The sequence below is a fragment of the Sesamum indicum genome, linkage group LG1 (assembly GCF_000512975.1).
Source record: "Sesamum indicum cultivar Zhongzhi No. 13 linkage group LG1, S_indicum_v1.0, whole genome shotgun sequence".
NCBI lineage: Eukaryota > Viridiplantae > Streptophyta > Magnoliopsida > Lamiales > Pedaliaceae > Sesamum > Sesamum indicum.
In genome coordinates this window covers 11,701,339-11,719,376 of record NC_026145.1, presented here as the reverse complement: position 1 = coordinate 11,719,376, position 18,038 = coordinate 11,701,339, and the positions used below count along the sequence as shown (strand labels likewise).

At 37.5% G+C, this 18,038-nt stretch overlaps 4 protein-coding genes across 7 annotated transcripts; 2 read left to right on the top strand and 2 right to left on the bottom strand.

Annotated features, from left to right (window-relative positions):
• On the top strand, positions 2,438 to 4,128 carry LOC105163627. The gene has a single exon (XM_020692473.1). The coding sequence runs from the start codon at positions 3,071 to 3,073 to the stop codon at positions 3,992 to 3,994; it is 924 nt and encodes a 307-aa protein (XP_020548132.1). The 5' UTR covers positions 2,438 to 3,070; the 3' UTR covers positions 3,995 to 4,128.
• LOC105164623 (transcription factor bHLH87-like) lies at positions 5,168 to 6,874 on the bottom strand. The gene is made up of 2 exons (XM_011083320.2): positions 6,850 to 6,874; positions 5,168 to 6,745 (listed from the first exon to the last, which is right to left on the bottom strand). Exon 2 carries the CDS (start codon positions 6,685 to 6,687, stop codon positions 5,569 to 5,571), a length of 1,119 nt encoding a protein of 372 aa, XP_011081622.1. The 5' UTR covers positions 6,688 to 6,745; positions 6,850 to 6,874; the 3' UTR covers positions 5,168 to 5,568.
• LOC105163599 (protein EARLY FLOWERING 3) lies at positions 8,075 to 12,408 on the bottom strand. Of its 4 annotated transcripts, none has more exons than XM_020697690.1 (6): positions 12,360 to 12,408; positions 12,091 to 12,163; positions 11,510 to 11,988; positions 9,953 to 10,953; positions 9,607 to 9,658; positions 8,075 to 9,514 (listed from the first exon to the last, which is right to left on the bottom strand). In XM_020697690.1, exons 3-6 carry the CDS (start codon positions 11,741 to 11,743, stop codon positions 8,531 to 8,533), a joined length of 2,271 nt encoding a protein of 756 aa, XP_020553349.1. In that variant the 5' UTR covers positions 11,744 to 11,988; positions 12,091 to 12,163; positions 12,360 to 12,408; the 3' UTR covers positions 8,075 to 8,530. The 4 variants fall into 4 exon arrangements, with proteins under 4 accessions (XP_020553349.1, XP_020553352.1, XP_020553346.1 ...); XM_020697693.1 differs by having other exon boundaries at positions 11,510 to 11,944; XM_020697687.1 differs by having other exon boundaries at positions 12,262 to 12,371.
• On the top strand, positions 12,615 to 15,360 carry LOC105164614. The gene is made up of 2 exons (XM_011083308.2): positions 12,615 to 14,216; positions 14,579 to 15,360. The coding sequence occupies exons 1-2, from the start codon at positions 13,689 to 13,691 to the stop codon at positions 15,215 to 15,217; spliced, it is 1,167 nt and encodes a 388-aa protein (XP_011081610.1). The 5' UTR covers positions 12,615 to 13,688; the 3' UTR covers positions 15,218 to 15,360.

Genomic DNA, 18,038 nt, shown 5'->3' with positions numbered 1-18,038 from the left:
GAGGTGATGGATGAACAATTCTTAACTCATTCTAAAGCACCCTCATATATGTCACCCTATGATGGTGCCAATGACCCACTTGAGCACCTTTCTAAGTTTGAAATATTACAAAGTATCATATAGTATTAAATGTTATGTTGTCCTTACTATGCTAACCAAATCTGTCTAGCAATGGTTCGACCAGCTCCCACCTGGTTTGATCTACTATTTCATAAAGTTTCGTTCTTTGTTTTTGCATTAGTTCGCAGCAACAGAAATACTAAAAGACGACCTTGAGTTTTTTTCGGGCTAAAATGGGAGATAAAGGAAACTCTAAAGACATACATACACTGCTTTGCTAGTGCAATTCTTGAAATGTCTCGGCCAATCAGGAGACACTAACCATAAACATCGCATAAGGGTTAAAAAACAGATGATTTCTTCAAGTTCCTAGTCAAGAAACTGCCCACCAACTTTGACAACCTGCTTGCCCGAGCTAAAAAGTATGTGAACCTAGAGGATCACAACAAATGGATCGACAATGGAGCAGCAAACTAAAGAAAGGTACATTCCATGATGTTAATCCCCTTAAGAGACCCAAATCCGAGTCAAATGAGGGTCACATCATTTTTGCCCAGTCAAAAGCTACACCCCTTTACAAGCCCAACTCACATGTTGAAGGCCATTAAAGAAAAAGATCTGCTGAGGTGGTCTAAGAAAGCTCACGTTCTGTCAATTCCATAATAAATAGTCATGATACCAATTATTGTTTTTCTTGCAGGATGAAATAGAAAGCTGATTCGAGAAGGGCACTTGAAAGAATTTGTATTCCTTGAACAGAAAAATTGATGCCCCACCGAACAATATTATTTAGAACACCGCGCTACAACAATACAAGTACCATATGTTTAAAACTAAGCTTATGTTGGAGTTTTGGTATATCTTTTAGGATAAACTTCATTATTATGTTTTTTGAATGTCTGTTACTTGCTATTATTATTATGTTGTGCTAAACAAAAATTCTTAATTGTGCCTCTCCTGATGGGCTCCGATTTGTAATTTTGTTTGTCACCTTATTGCCTGGCTTTGACCCACGCAGCTACTGACGGGTTCCCATAATGGGCTTCGGCATGTGACCTTGTTGAGGGGCTCCGACTTGTGTCCCTACTAAAAGGTTTCGGCCTGTGCCTTCGTTGACGAGCCCAAGTCTATGTCCTTAGTGACGAGCTCCAACGTGTGATCTTGCTCACAAGCTCCAGCTTATGGTCCTTTCTGGCCTGTGATCTTGTTGACAGGCTCCAATCTATGCCCCTCTAACGAGTTTCGACCTATGTGATTGCCAATGAGCTCTAGCATATGCCTCTACTGATAGGTTCGGCCCGCGTCCCTGCAGACAAGCTCCAGCCTGTGTCCTTGTTGATGGGCTTCAGGCTCCAACCCACCTTACTAAACAAAAGGCCTCCAACATGCCACATCTTTAGGGGTGAAAATGAGCTCGGCTCGAGCTCGGCCAAAATTTCAAGTTCGACCTCATTGCTGAAGAAGCCGCTCGTGAGGACTTGACTTGCACCCCTAGTAACATCAGAAAATAAATTACATTTCTTAGTTAAAGGGGACAAAGTGTAATTTTTTCATTATTTATTTGAGGGTGGTAAAATGATTAAGAAAACCATATAAAAGGGACCGTAAAAGAGCACCCAATTAAATTGTCACTTGTACTTTTTCAGTCATTTTAATAAATTTTAATTATTTTTATCATCAACATGTGAATTTTAAATTACATGACAAACTTGCAAAAATGAAGTCGTACAGAACTAAATTTATTACCCCTTATTATTTACAGGATTAAAAATATTTCCTATATAAGTATGCTGTATTAATCAAATATAATAGAAGTAACTTTTGGTTATCCGCGTATAATTTTGATTTTCTTTTAAAATTAAATAAAATGAAACGTGATGGTTGTATGAATAAGATGCAATGTGTTTACAAAGATGTCATAAAATTTAAACAGGAAAAGTATTATTTTTGTCCGTTAAGTATGCCTAATTTTAATTTTAGTCCGATAACTATGTCCATTTTTGTTTAGGTTCAGTAACTTATGAAATTACTTACTTTTAATCCTCTGGCAGATTTTCGGACAATTTTACCCCTATATGGACTAAAACTGCCGTTCAAAAGTTGCATAGGGGTAAAATTATCCGAAAATCTGTCATAGGACTAAAAGTAAGCAATTTCGTAAGTTATTGGACCTAACAAAAATGGACATAGTTATCGATCTAAAATTAAAATTAGGCATACTTAGCGGACTAAAATAATACTTTTCTCAATTTAAACAGATAAAAAGTAGAATATAATGAAAATGGGAGGGAAAAAAAAGAATTGACTTGTAATTTCTTTTGTTTAGTTCACAATATTACTCTATACCCTTCAACTTTAATATTATAGTATAGAAGAGTAAAAAATGCAGACTCCCGTAGCATTGGGAGAATTTTCTTTCAATGTAAATTGTCAAAGTGGGAGAGCCTTGGATTGAACAAAGAGAGAGAAACTAGAAAGCACCTTGAGGCTTGAGGAAAGCTTTCTAATTATGGATCCTTCCTTTTAGGGCAGCCCTATTTCCCAACATCCTCCATGAAAATGTAGTTTCCTCCACACAAATTAAATTTAATTTCCTAAATTTCCATGCAATTCTTTTCTGACACAGAAAAAATTCCAGCAAGAATTTTCCATTTGTTTTTCATGTGGAAATCAAATCTGTTTCATGCCTAAATTCTTTCCTATATGCCATATTTGTTCTTTGTATGAATATCTTCATAAATTCAACCAAGTGGTGTGGATCCTATGTACATCACAATGCACCATCAAATCCTCAGAAGATCTCCTGTCCTGAGGTAAAACAAAATGTGGGCTTCCTGTTTGCGGAATGTTCCCAATGAAGAAATTTTCATGTTGGCATCATTTAGTGGCCTTGTCAATTCTCCTTATGCAATCCCCACTTTTCCTTCATCAACTTTGTCTATTTGCATTGAAATTTTATCAAGATTAACATTTCTCCTCCGTTAGAAGAGGATCAGAAAGCATAACATTAATGGATTATTCCAGCGGCACGAGGTCTCAATCATTGTCATCTTCTCAACCACCCTCTGCTCAAATTAAGGATCCCCTGGCACAAAAGACACCACAAACGACGGTGACGTGCGTGTATCAGACTCATATTGCAGGTTTTTGGCGTAATGCGACGGTGTTGTGGAGCAAGAACCTCATGAATCACTCTTTGAGCATATCTGTCGATAGTGCGGAGCAAGAAACCGCTTCTATGTGCAAAATCGACCTTAAACCTTGGCATTTTTGGGCCAAGAAAGGGTACAAGACTTTTGAGGTTGATGGGAACCAACTGGAGGCCTATTGGGACTTGAGATCGGCAAAATTTTCAGGCAGCCCGGAGCCCTCAGCTGATTTCTATGTTGCACTCGTTTCTGACGAAGAAGTAGTTTTATTGTTAGGTGACCAAAAGAAAAAGGCCTACAAGAGAACAAGAGCAACTCCTGCCCTTGTTGATGCTATGATGTTTTACAAGAAGGAAAATGTTTTTGGCAAGAAATCTTTCTCCACAAGGGTTAAGTTTGACGAGAGGAAACGCGAGCATGAGATAGTGGTTGAGAGCTCAACGACGGGGCCCAGGGATCCCGAAATGTGGATTAGCATAGATGGGATTGTGCTGATACACATTAAGAATTTGCAGTGGAAATTCAGGGGTAATCAGACTGTACAAGTGGACAAGCAGACGGTGCAAGTGTTCTGGGATGTGCATGCTTGGTTGTTTTGTGCCCCCGGATCGAACTATGGACTGTTCATATTCAAATCAGGTGACCCCGATGCGGATAGCGATGGCGACGACAGCAGTCGAGGTGATGATAGTGAATGTAGTGGCAATAGCAGGTATTACTCAACACAGAGCTATTCAAAAGGCACACAGTTCTGTCTGTTTCTTTATGCATGGAAGATTGAGTGAGGAAATGAGAAAATTTCTAAGTACTCAAATGACGGGATCTTCTGGGATTTGTACATGTAACAGTTTGTTGGGAATGACAGTCCCCACTTTCTTGTTGATATATATATGTATTATCATGTCCTATTTTTACCTCATTCTTTTTTCGTTCAAATGAGATGAAATTTCAAACATTCAGGGCCTGTATTTTCCATCTCAGAATGTTGCAACATCAACATTGAAACAGGAGATGAAAATAAAGAACCCCTGGCTGAAAATTGAATCTTATTTCTTCACTCAAAAAATCACGAGCTGCTGTGGAGCCAACCCCCTTTTAAGTTACAGAGAAGAAGGAAAACTCACTAACTACTGTTAGCAGATTTATTAACTGGCTTCTAACTAAGCTAACGGACAAAAGTGCTACTCTACTTAAATAGGTGCTAAAATAAAAACAGCAACTAAGTACAAGTGAAGAAGTTGTCATTTCACTTAGGAACAAAGATATGAAAGTGCGCTTCTTCTTCCTGAGGCATTGGAAGAACCAGCTGGAGGACTTTGGAGCTCTGAGCAGGAGCTGAAGTTCTGAGCAAGAATTCCTTCACCATTTCCAGGAACCAAAGATTTTATTTACATCATACTGTCATAGCGAAAATATGACAAAAAATGGTAACTGCTTTTATTCTTGTCTAAGAGCATCTATAGATGCTTTGTGAACTTGCAATTGGATTCTGATACTTGCCTCTTACATCGTTGTTGAATTCTTTGTTGGAAAATGCAACTGTAATGCAGACAGAGTATAGTCAAGAACCATTGGTCAAAACCAATGTCTGATAATTTTAACAATTCCGTAAGTTATTAGAAGAAATGTAGCTTGAATTCATCATCTTTAGGTGGGTAAAAACTTTTGCAAGAATAAAGAATGTATATGACATTAATTATTGTTGGGAGGGAAATCAAGAAGACAGGATCACTGACAACTAATGGACTAAATCAACATTAATCAAGAGAATGTCTCTATCAATGATTATTAGACAATCTTAGTTTAGTTAATATCCTATTAAGATCTCCAACATTAAAGTAATCTTAAAGTACAAAGTACTTCATTAAACAATTCAAGTTGGTCACATAATGCATAAAGTTAATCATTTGATCAAAGGACAAAGCACAAAGCTACAAAATTCTGATATAATGATAAAAGACACAGCAGTTAGAACTATTCATCCCAAAAAACATACCAAACCCCATATCTAAAGAATTGGAATATATTCAACTTACATTGTTTCAAGATTCAAGAATGTTAGCATATGAAAACATACTCTCAAAATAAATGTCCGGCATACGTCTATCAGTTTATTCTGTCTGTAGAGTAAAATGAATGTACAAAAATGGCTAGAACATAGTTTTTCTTATTCGTCAGAATCTTTCATTCAAAGGAGAGCTTGTATCTATACTAAGACAGTTTGGTGTTCTTTCCTCGACTACAAGAGACGACATTGAAATGAATATTTTGTTGATATAGAACACTCATCTCGATATGTGTCAGCCAAGCAGCATGCTTTTGCGGTTGGTGCTCTTGAAAATCCATGCTCAAAATAGTTTCAACTTTTGGATAGGTGGGGTGGATTAAGGGTGAGGATGTAATTGTTAATGAATGGTGATAAAACAAGATTTGCATTGGGAAGGAAGTCATTCACTGTGCCATTAGTTTTCTGCTCTAAGGATTCTAGTGCTTTGGTTTGTGACTTCAGAAACTTGAGGTAGTTTGCAGCCTCATCAAGCATTGATGCAGTGTCCATCTTTGTCCCACCAGGAACCAACCTCTGCAAAACCCTGATTCTCTCACTTATTCTCTCCCTCCGCCGTCTCGCGGCCACGGTTTGCGGGTCGTTCGAAAATTTCACATTCTTCCGTTTCGGCTTTTCCATGATTTCTGTGACAAAGTTCACCGGCCTAAAAACAGCCGCTCGGTAAATCAGCTCCTTCATTTGTGACACAGCCCCATGGCCAGGCTCGTCGGCTGAGGATGCTAATGAGCAAGTTTGCTCAAAGTTGATGTTGGATGATGTAATTGTTCCCTTATCCAGTCTTGGTTTCTTAAATCTACTGCCTTCAGCTGTAGCTGAATCATTTGAGTGGAGAAAATCAAGATTTTGTGGCTTTATTTGCATCTTTTGGCTTTCTGCTCTCCTTCTCTTGGTGGCATGAGGCTCGTAATCATCAGAACCTGAATCGATGATTGCTTGTTTGCCTGATGTTGGTGAATTCCCCTCCATGTCCACGGCCTTAGATACTGACATGATCAATGGAACGGATTTGACAGTGCCCTCAGTGAAATCCCACAATTTCTTACAGCCTGAGAAAATCATGGAAATCCCATCATCTTCAACTGATGCAGTGCCCGTCTGGTACTCAACAGAATTGAAAGAATCCAAGTCTGTCGTTCCAGCTCTCACCATGTGTTGATAATTTCCTTGTCCGCATGTCGTCCCAGAATCAAGAATCAGGCCATTAAACAAAGAACAAGCTGACGTTCCTTCTGATCTTGCATTCCATTGTGAAAAAACACCTGGAAAAAAGTCGATTTCTCGTGCCTGTCGTTGAATTGGATCAGAAGTCTCTGTTGACATAATTTCCATCTTTCCTTTGCAATTTGAGTTGGAAACAATGAAGCTTTCTTCAAGTTCATGCTGCTGGTTGCTCCAACCAAGACCGTCCATGTGATTCTTGTACCTTGGAAAGTAGGAAAAACAAACAGCAAGACAACGTCTTCAACCCCTGAAAAACCAAGAAAACTATATATGAACTTCACATCTATTTAATTCAAGGAAAGCAGAATTCACAAGATATGCTTAGACAAAGCATTCAAGAAACCAACGAACCGCGTCGCAAACGAATATGATGATGTTCTTGGACAGTAAAACAGACAACGTTACAGAGCCCGCGTATATGTTCTGCGTGTCGGCTTCAAGAACATCGTCTTCGAGCCGGAACATCAGGTGGGCCAACCCGGGTTGTGGGACCCGGTTTTTCATTTTCAGGGCGATGGCACGTGAAGTCGAGGTTTTTGTTTACACATGTCGTACTATAATTGGAAAGTGATGCCATTGATAGCTCTAAAACACATGGGAACAATTGGGGTGAGGGCCACCGGATCTTGAATCACTCCCAGAGACTTTCTAACACCAAAAGTCGTAATAATTTCTGTTTCTGATTTTCATACTCCCTAAAAATAATATTGTTTCTATTCAGAGAAACAGATTTGTCGGCGAGTGGTTGATATGAAATAATACTTCTGTCCAAAAATTTATCAAATATTGCTTAGTTTAATTCTTGTACTTTTTATTAGTATTAAAAAATTAAACATTAATTTGTATTAAAAGAATTATTGTAAATTCATCGTTACTACTTACCAGTCCTTTTCGTCTAAAAAAACATTTGGTGCAAATTTCAGTGTCAACAACAAGAAGGTTGTCAGGTTGCAGCAGAACATAACAAAATTGATGTATGCGTGCATTTCATGCGTTGTGAGTTCTTGTCATGTCATGTTCAATGTTTCCTAACATTTGCTAGAACCACCGGTCCATATCTAGGCTAGTAGTAAACACAAAATAAGCAACCTGGATTCTTCCAAAGCCATGACACGACCCCTTATACTACGCATCTGCAAGCACCGTCATTATTAGGACGGTACAATAATTTTCACAACCGATTTAGAATACATGAATAATTATAATTGTCTTGGATTTTAGGTCATCGATGATTTCTTAAAAGCATATTAGTTAGTGGCGCACATCACACAATGGTGCCAAGGGCGCTCGTCTTTTGGAATGATGGCGCAAATATAAGAAATAATCTATATATTTATTTAATTAATATTATTTTGACTAGATTAATGTATAAGAAGTTAAATAAAACATATAAAACAACAAATTCAACATAACAAAATTTCATATAATTAGAACGACTAATGTTGAACAATTGAAGGATAGCAAAAGTCGTAAAGATTCAATTGAATCCTAAATAGTTTATCAAAAAAGAAGAAAGAAGAGGCACGAGTGAACAGGTTACTCTTGCATGCAGAGCAGATTATTTATTTGTGCTGGAATTCCCTTAATTATTAGGGTTTTTTTTTTTTTTTTATTTGATGGGCCCAGGCTACCCAGGCCCTTTTTGACAAAGGCGTGCCTCGCGCGTGCCTGGGCAACACCTGAATGGCGCGAGAGGCGCGCCATGGACTACACAGCTTAAAAGGTAACCTACAAGCACTTAAGAGTAAGAAAGACTTAAGTAGAATGAATAAATCAAACACATCAAACATTAGAGACCTCGGAAACGTGTGTAAAGAAGAATCAAACAGTCTTGGCAACATTTGGTCACTATTGTATAAGAAAAGTTATTGAAACTTGGAAGAAGATTTCCATGTATTAGGACATGTCATCACCTGAGTGGAAACATATCCCTCTTTTGAACTACTATGTGTGTGTGTGTATATACAGTAAATAGACTATCAACAGGATTACTTATAAAACATGTGAGGTATAGGAAGAAAAGTGATGAAAGTTACTCATGTTTCTTCCTTTCTTCTTGTATAGACTGGAAAATGCGTGCAGCTGATTCGGGTGCCGACTTACGGTTGTGAGGCACAACTTTGATCACTTTTACCTTGCTTTGATCTCTTAAAGCCTGACTTGACGGCGTGGTTGGAAAAAGGGAGAGAGCTTCCCCTTCCAATCGTTCTGCAGGACTAGTTGCGCTGCTGCATTGCCCATCACTTCCTTTGTGCAGATGCAAATTTCCACCACAACCGGAAACAACTGCACTCTGCTGGCTCGAAGCTTTGCAAGGGCTTTGACATGGTACGACAAAGTTGGCGTTGCTTGTTGATGAGTCTTTATCAGGTTCAGCTAGCTGAACTCTGGCAGATGAGATCATCTGCTCGACTTCAGGGTTCGAACCACTTGCATTTATCAGTGGCATGGGATAAGGTTGAAAGTAACTTTGACCAAGAGAAGTGCCGTAAAAATGTCCTATCCCTTGCTCGTTAGGAGCTGGAACTCCATAAGTCGTTCCACCCATCATGCTTAAACTAATAGGCGTGCAATTTCCATAAACCGGTGCCATGAAGCCAACTGGTGGAAAACAAGGACCTGTATATGGCTTGTAAATTAGTCCCTCCGACGGAGATTTTACAGGAACCAACCATTGATTTCCAGGTGGTGGTTGGAAAGACCAAGGTGCTAATTTAGCATCAGTGGGAATAGGTGCTGGTGTTGGTAAAGGCTTTGGAATTAACTGCTGAGGAAGACGTCCAATTTCAGCAATGCTTGTAGGCAACGGCAGCATTCCGCTTACAGCCTCTGCCCCACAATCCTTACCCAGATTAGACTTCAAGGCATCTGCTTTTGGTTTAGCAACAGCCGGCAATGGGTCCAGAGGAGTCACGTAAAGCAACTTATTTATTGGAGGAAATTGAATAGACGATTTGTTGGGATGGAAGTTGTTTTCATGTAACGTTTCCGGTGATCCAGCTATAACTCTCTGCACCTGTTGACAGAGTTAGTTTCCAATTAACATTGAATGCATTCACATATGGCTTTCCAGTAAAGAGCAATTCAGTTGTGAAGAGGTCTGCTTACCTTGATCAGTCTATGCAACTCGAATATCTGCAATGAAAATATTCTCTGCTGACTGCAAAAGATGTTGGTGAAAGAATTTATATTTGATACACGAATTAAATGAATAAAGACCAACTTCTACTAGAGATGTATATTTCCAGAAACGGCATCTGAACTCGTATTTATCATTATCAAACAGACCTACGGCACACTTCTTGGCAACTGAAAACAGGTGTTTAGCATTCTGCTAATGTCAAAACCATTGTCATCACAAGCCTTCAACTTTATTGCATATGAAAAGTCTTAAAATCCAAATATACTTACTTTCAGCACACATACATTGCAATGACCAGCCAGAAATACTTACTGGACAATTGTTTTTCTTGCTTTCCAGAATAGTCTCTGACCAATAACGCTTGCAACATCCTCAGGAGTTAAATCCAGACCTGGTACAGAGTCTTCCATGGAAGTTTCTGAAGTATTTTGCTTTTTGTCAGCATTTCCCACTTGCGATGCCAGACAATCCTTATCTTCGGAGAACTCGTTGATCAACTCAATCTTAGTCGGTTCATTACAGTCTCCAAGTCGTGGAGAGGAGTGTGATGAGTCGTCCATCACAGAAGCGCATCTTTTTCTCGTAGCTGTTTCAGGCGTTCCAGATGTAACATCAGTGACGGTCTTCATTCTTGGCAGGATTTTACACTGTCGACGTGGCTGGGTATAAGGGTCACGTAATGTGCTTCGTTCGTCTCCGAAGCTAATCTTCTTGTGCTGGTTAGGTTGAAGTGTACTGGTAGCCACCTCAGAGATTTTTTTTTCAGATGAAACTTGGTCACCTATCGATGAAATAAGAAGAGGCCTCTCAGAACAGTTATCATTATTATGAGACAATCTACTGTTTCTTTCAGCAAGATTTTTGTGATGTTCTGTTGCCTGATCTCCACTTCTTGTCTCCTTTGCCAGTTTTAAGCAAGCATCATGGAGTTCGTGTGAAGAGATTGAGCTAAAGGTTGGGAGTTTTCCTTTGTCGGGATGCAGCTGAAGATTCCCATAATTAAGAGCTTTCCCTGATTGAAGAAAAGATGGGACCATAATATCGCTTCCATCTCCTGGATTTTGTGTGCAATAGTTATTATAGTTGGAAAAACCACGTGGTTGAACCAAGTTACACTCTGGTTTCGTCATTAAATTCGCTGAACCATAAGGATTTTGATAATTTGCAGGTGCCGACATCCATGGTTCAGAATTAGTCAGTGGAGCATTTGAGATTACTCCACCAGAACAATACGAATAATATCTCTCCGTCAAGTTAGCAGATCCGAGCATGCTACCAGATGTAGGAGGTACTTTCCGCTTTGCAATACCAACCTACAATCAAACAAGAATTTGAGAGAACCATGGATGACTCAAACATCATCATAGAGATACTTGGAAATATTAAGTAGAATAACACTGTGGTTGAAGAATAACTAAGCCATTTGAAAGTCCATCTTTCATTGAGTAAAGAAGTATATAACTATTTATGATGCTTTCAGTATACTACGCAAACGTAAATACAACAAGTATTGTTTAGATGAGGGCTAAACAAATATCCTGAGGGAACTATCATACTCTTCATTCTTGTTCCTAAGTTACATAATGGGTCTTCACCTTATTAAACGAGCTTGTGTAATCTGATCAGGGAGAAATAAAATGCAAGTGTGGGTGCAAGAATCCCAATTTATGATATGATTTGTGTCTTGCCTTATGGGAATGCAATTAAACACCAGTCGATGAATGTTTCTATGACGCAACGGACATGGATCAAAATAATCCTTCTACACATGATTTCAAGCACAAGATTCTCTAGCAACTAAGAGTTTGCTCAAACTGATAGAAGTGAAAGCATGCTAGAGTAAAGGGCATAACCATTTCCCTAACTCACATTGCTGGAGGATGCTTGCGAAACAAAGCTACTACAACCGTTGCTAGGTGGAAGAGGCAGCATTGGTATCGGTCCAGACCGGAGTTTTGAACTTTGAGGATGCACATTATACTGTTCACAAAGAGCCATTTTGTTCCTTGGAGGTGGCCTGGGCCCTCCTTTATCTGCATCATTAATATGCAACCTAGGAAACAGAGGATCCATTGGCTTTCCATCGTCTTTGCCACCTTTCATTCCCCTCTTTCTCAGTATTAACTGATAAAATCCCACTTCCTCCAAATATGGGGTGTTCCACCACCTAATTCAAACAACCTCATCTCCAGGAATGCTCATCAGCCCAAATGAAAAATTCCTTAGCTTAACAAAGATGGCAAATAAAACACTGAAACTACTCCAATCAGCCCACCTCAAAAGAACAATTCTTGTGGCTTGAAACTGGAAGCAAAGAGCAAGAACACATGAATTGTTGACCCCAAGTCCTTCAAGAAAAAATAAAAATCAAATCTTTAAACATAGAGTGAACCGGAACACATTCGAACAAACTATGCATGAAAATTCAGAAGCACCCCTCGTACACTCACTTCAAGAAAATCCAAATCCTTCAAACCGATAAACTCAAAGGGCAGGCCCCCTAAACCAAGAAAGATCCCGCAACTTCACAAAACAACAAGAATCAAGCAACCAGAGTAAAAATCAGAACTTCTAACCAAAAAACCACGAAAAACACGAGAAATGCATTTTATAGGACAGACCATGATCTAATGAGAGAGGGAGAGAGAGAGTGAGTTAAGGGCTTAAGTCACAGGTGGAGAAGATAGATAGATTATAATCAGCGAAAGCAGAGGGTCACCTCAGGATCTCAAAAGATCGCATCAGCAAGAAAGTGGAGGAGAGAGAAGAATGAAAAACACTTATTGTGGGGGTCAAATTCAATTTTGGGCCCCAAAATGGAGTTAAAAATGGGACTTTCTTTTGTTTTATTTATTTTCAAATAATATATTTCTTTTTTCTATCCCTACCTAAAAATATCAAAAGATGTTTTCATTTTTAGACTATACATTTCCACAATAATCTATGTATAATCCTATTTTCATAGTTCAGAACCTATTTCTGTCGCCAGTTCAAGAGTTACTAAATGAAATATAATTAATTTATTAATCCAAATATTCCTGCATTTTCTTTGAAATTGTGCAGTGTGTCCGTAGCCTCCTTGTTAATCATTCTCTGTCAATGAAATTATGCAGCAATAAGCTGGCAATTAACGCTGCTAATCTTATTTACAATTCGGCCTATCTTCTAACAAGAAATTTGTTCAGACAAGTATATCTAATGACTTATTGCTTAAACTCTTTTCAGTTGAGGTAATTAGATTATCTAAATTCAGGGCACCATATTTTTGTCTCATTTTATTTTCCAACTCCATAGGTACACTCATGAAACTCTCTCCACATCGGTCAAGATCTGCACGATGTTCAGTTTCATGGAATTAGCATACAACATTCCAAGAACGCTGCATTCTTGCAGAAAGCACTGTTTTTAACGTTTTGGACAGAAATTTCAAGCATCCAAAAGAGGTTGTGGGGAAGCCAGGAATCGGTTTCATTGCCCAAATCCAGACGTATTTGATTTCTTTGATGAATCATAAATTTCCTTTTGTTTCCCATTTATTTCACGACCACATGATGACAGATTTAACATCTCAGTTCTTCCCATTATAAAGCTCGATCCTTTCTTCCTTCTCCCCTTTTTTTCTTCTTCCTCTCATGGCATCTGATGTTGCCCCAAGAAAACCGCCTGCAGATTCTTGGCTCTGAATTCGTTCTGTCCCATATATAGTATTTGCTTCACAGTCAAACGTCATGATGATCTTGGTTGAGATTTTTATTTTTAACCTTTAAAGGGTTTCTTGTGTTCGTTTTCTTAACTGCCCATGTGATGGAAAGTTAGAAATTTTCCCCATAAACACTGACAAATCTTGATTTTTCACTCATACACATGTGCAGTGATGTGAAATGAGCCTATGCAGATTGTTTTTTTGACAAACACAATTGAAGAGCCTTTGGATTTCAGGATCTTTTTCCTTTTCCTTTGTTTTTTCACCTTCTGGGAATAGGATTAAGATTGCAAGAAAAGAGCCATTTCCTTGTATTTTGGTAATAACTGCAAGTTTGAGTTAAAAATGATGCCAAGATTGGGAAGTTTTGGCTCATTGGAGGAAGGCCAAGTTCCCCCTGTTAGAATCGTAAACCAATCCAACAGGCACTTCCCCTTGAGATTACTGCTTCTCTGGCTTTTGTTGGGAGTAGGCATCACGTTTTCGTTTCTCAGTATGTATACTAGCTGGTGTGTCACCGAGCAGACAGTAGATGTTCCCATCACTCAATCAAAAATCCAACAATGCTTTCAAGAATCAGATAATGTACAGAGTTGGATTAGAACTCGATCCAGCCTTTTGCACGAAATGAACGACAAGGAGCTTTTTTGGCGGGCGTCATTTGTGCCTAAGATCGAAAAGTATCCATTTGATAGAACTCCCAAGATTGCGTTCATGTTCTTGACTAGAGGGTCTTTGCCTCTGGCACCTTTGTGGGAGAAGTTTCTAAAGGGGAAAGAGAAACTATATTCTGTCTATATCCATTCCCTGCCTTGGTATCAGCCAAAGTTTCTGCCTTCATCAGCATTTTATGGCAGGCAAATACGGAGCCAGGTATTCTTAGCTGATTGATGAATAGTTTTCCAGCAGTTCATTTTGTCTGAGTTCTTAGATAATATATGTCGTGTTGATTGTCATAGAATGTTAGGATCTTGTTTGGTTGCAGATGGAGAGGTGAGGTTTTTCTTCCTATGTTCTTGCTGTCTGATTTCCATGTCTGGACTATGGACAGAATGCACTTGCTCCATGTAGACTTTTACTTACTAATCACAAATGTCTATCACACTGTTTCAAAAGACGCGGTTTTCATGTTAAGAGAAACATTTTTTGTTAGCAGACGCGGTCCTGTGTAGTGGAACACTTAAACTGGCGATATGTTTTTCATTGAATGCATCTTCTTCATTCTTGTGGTGAAGGTGGCTGAGTGGGGAACGATGAGCATGTGCGATGCTGAGAGACGGCTTCTTGCCAATGCGCTGCTCGATATCTCCAATGAATGGTTCATCCTCCTGTCAGAGGCCTGCATTCCTCTCCAAAACTTCACCACCATCTACAACTACCTATCAAGATCCCGTTTCAGCTTCATAGGTGCATTCGATGAGCCCGGCCCTTACGGTAGAGGCCGATACAACCCGAAAATGAGGCCTGAGATCAACATCTCAAACTGGCGTAAAGGGTCCCAATGGTTCGAGATAAACAGAGAACTAGCAGTCAACATCATTCAAGATACCTTTTACTACTCAAAATTCGAGCAGTTCTGCAGACCAGATTGCTATGTCGATGAGCACTACTTTCCGACCATGCTCAGCATCAAATCCCCTCATATGTTGGCAAACAGAACACTCACATGGGTCGATTGGTCGAGGGGAGGCCCTCACCCGGCAACGTTTGAAGAAACGGACATAACGGATGAGCTTTTCAAGACAATCTTGAATGGTGGAACATGCATGTACAATGATCAGCCCACTAACCTCTGTTTCTTGTTTGCGAGGAAGTTTGCTCCCAATGCTCTGGATCATTTGTTGCAACATTCGTCGAAATTTCTCGGATTCTGAATAATGTTTGTTAAGATTAGTACCCTCAGTACTGGTGCACGTTACAGAAGCAAGGCGGAGGAAGAAGAAGCTGCTGCAGAAGGAAACAGCGTGGCAGCAAGAGGAACAAACAATATTTAAGTCTCGTAGAAGTCGTTTTACAACTGGAGTTTTTTTTTCTTTCTTTCTTCTTTTTACGTTTTTGGGTTAGTTCGTATTAGTTATTGTTAGTTAATCAGTTGGGCAGGTTTATTCTCTATTTAAGCAGCTTTGCTCTGTATAACTGTAACAACTCTTCTTGATTTAGTATACATGAACAGATTTTTCTTCAGTTGATTTTTCTTGGTTTCGAACAATGTTAATACTCTCTGATCTAATGTTTCAACACCAACGATAGGCGCGAACCGCGTCGCATGTATTCTGTTGTCAAATTTATAGATCAAAACATACACAATTACAGACAACATAGTATTTTGGTTAACGTTACCTGTTAATGTGTTGTGGCATAGTAATTGAGATCAAATTTGTGGGTATCTTCTATTCCATTTAATATATATATATATATGTAATGTGAAGGAAGATTGCGTCATTTAATTATATTTCAATAGAAGATGCAATATGATTTGAAATAAAACGTTCAATCCAATATCTTATTATGGAGATGAGAGATTTGAGCGCTCCCTTCATTTTAATAAGAAGTCTTTTCAAAAGTAAATAAAGTAAAAGGATTGTATTACTCTAAAATATTGTGAATACGTGAAACTTATTATTTTGGTGACAACATTATACATATTCAAAAATTTACTCTAGTCCGGTAAGTATAAGAGTGTACTTTTGGACCATTATCTTTTATAAAAACACATTTGATCCTATAATTTGTATAATTTTAGAACACTTAGTCCTATAATTACCTAGTTATAACTTAAGTGATCTATTTATTTGTATAAAATACATTTAGTCCTTTAATTTATTAAATTTCACATCTTTCTAGCAAACCCCTAATTGTTCAATTCCTTGCCCTATTCCTCCCCCCCCCCCCAAAAAAAAAAGAAAGAAAGAAAAAAAAAGTCCCCCCCCCCCCCCCAAAAAAAAAAGAAAGAAAGAAAAAAAAAGGTACGTTGTGTGAGTTAGATAGACATTTGCGCTAATTACCATCTCTTTTCAGTCCAAAAGATTTGTTATGTGTTTATTTAATGAGATTTTGGTTTGATTCAAAGAAAGTATAACAATTTTTGGTAGGATTGCAGATTTTAGGGTTTGAAGTACAATTTGGTTTGAGGGTAGCAATCCAACACACTCGATTAAGAAGTATATATATAGGCTTTTGAGATATATTTGAGAATTTAATATACTATTATATAAATATTGACAGTTACTATGTTTTAATTGTCACTTATGAGATATATTTGAGTAAATAAAAATAACGATATTAATTTATGCACATTCGAGAATGATTGCATTCAAATTATGATAAGTCAGTAATAATTAAAGTACACTCGATAGATATCTGTGTTTTAAAATTTTAATTTTATATATTTAATTAAATAACGTAAAAAAATAAATAATTAAAAAAATGATAAATGAGTTAGCATTTACTATACATGTATATATATATATGTATATATATAAATAACTTTAAAGAAATGCTGGAAATTTAAGTATACTTAATGGTATTTTAGTCCACAAATATATTGCCAACTGATGATTGTTGCTGTAGGCCCCTCTCACTTAATTAATAGTACAGAAAGATAAATAATAATAATAATACATTTGGTGATTTCCTTTAAATTAAGGATAATCTTTTCGAGGTTTTGGTATAATTATAAATATTTTTTATTATTTAAAAAATTATTAATATTTCTTGATGTTTGATGAAATTATGTAATCTCGGGATATATGAAGGTATGAATTTATCAACTTTATCCTTACTATATATTTTTTCTTTTAAAAATATTGAAAAAAATGTAAAAATCAAACAAGCTGGATGAAGTTTTTTTAAAAAAAGTAATCCAGTTAGTCATAATTTTTTTTATATTTTAAAAAATAAATAAAATTATAATTTTTATAGCTCACAAAGAATTTTTATCAATTCACCGTAAAAAATAAATAAAAATTTATGGAGGCTAACGAATTGAGCTTGTTAAACCATTATGATGGGTATGGCTAAAAAATAGTTGGCTGAAGAAGAAGTGTTAAACCCAAATAAAGGCCCACTAGTCCAAGAGAGAGACAACCCGTTCAAATCACCATGCTTGGCCCAAAAGAAGACCTCTTTTAATTTGGTTCAAATCACCAGATTTTCGGGCCCCTCTTACCAGTTACACCTCCTCGGACTCTCGCCATAGAAGAACTCTTCTTCTATAAATACAGGAGCATCCCCCAAAGACCCCCCAACTGAAAAGACTTTAGAACTCTTCTTATTACTCTTCCCACACCAGAATTTCATGATCTTGCATATGAAGTTCTCATTTTTATCATAGTTTTTCATTATAATTTATTCTTATTTTTATCTACTTTTAAATTTGAGATTAACTTAAGTATCAAAGTGCTAACCTTTTGTTTTGCAGGTTCTCTTTTTCAAGAGCTTTCACTTAATTAGTTTAGATCCAGCATCAAGATCCAAAAGTTTCGAACCCATGCTAAAATTGCACGCATCACAGTAAAATCAAGAAATATTAATATTTTTTATAGATAAAAAAATATTTATAATTATTCAAAATTCAAACGTGCACTCTGTAATTACCTTTATATTAATTGAACAAGGAATATATGGGGAAAAAAAAAAGGAACAATAATTACTGACAGCTGTCCATTTTTGTTAAAGCGGCCCATTTAGGTTTTT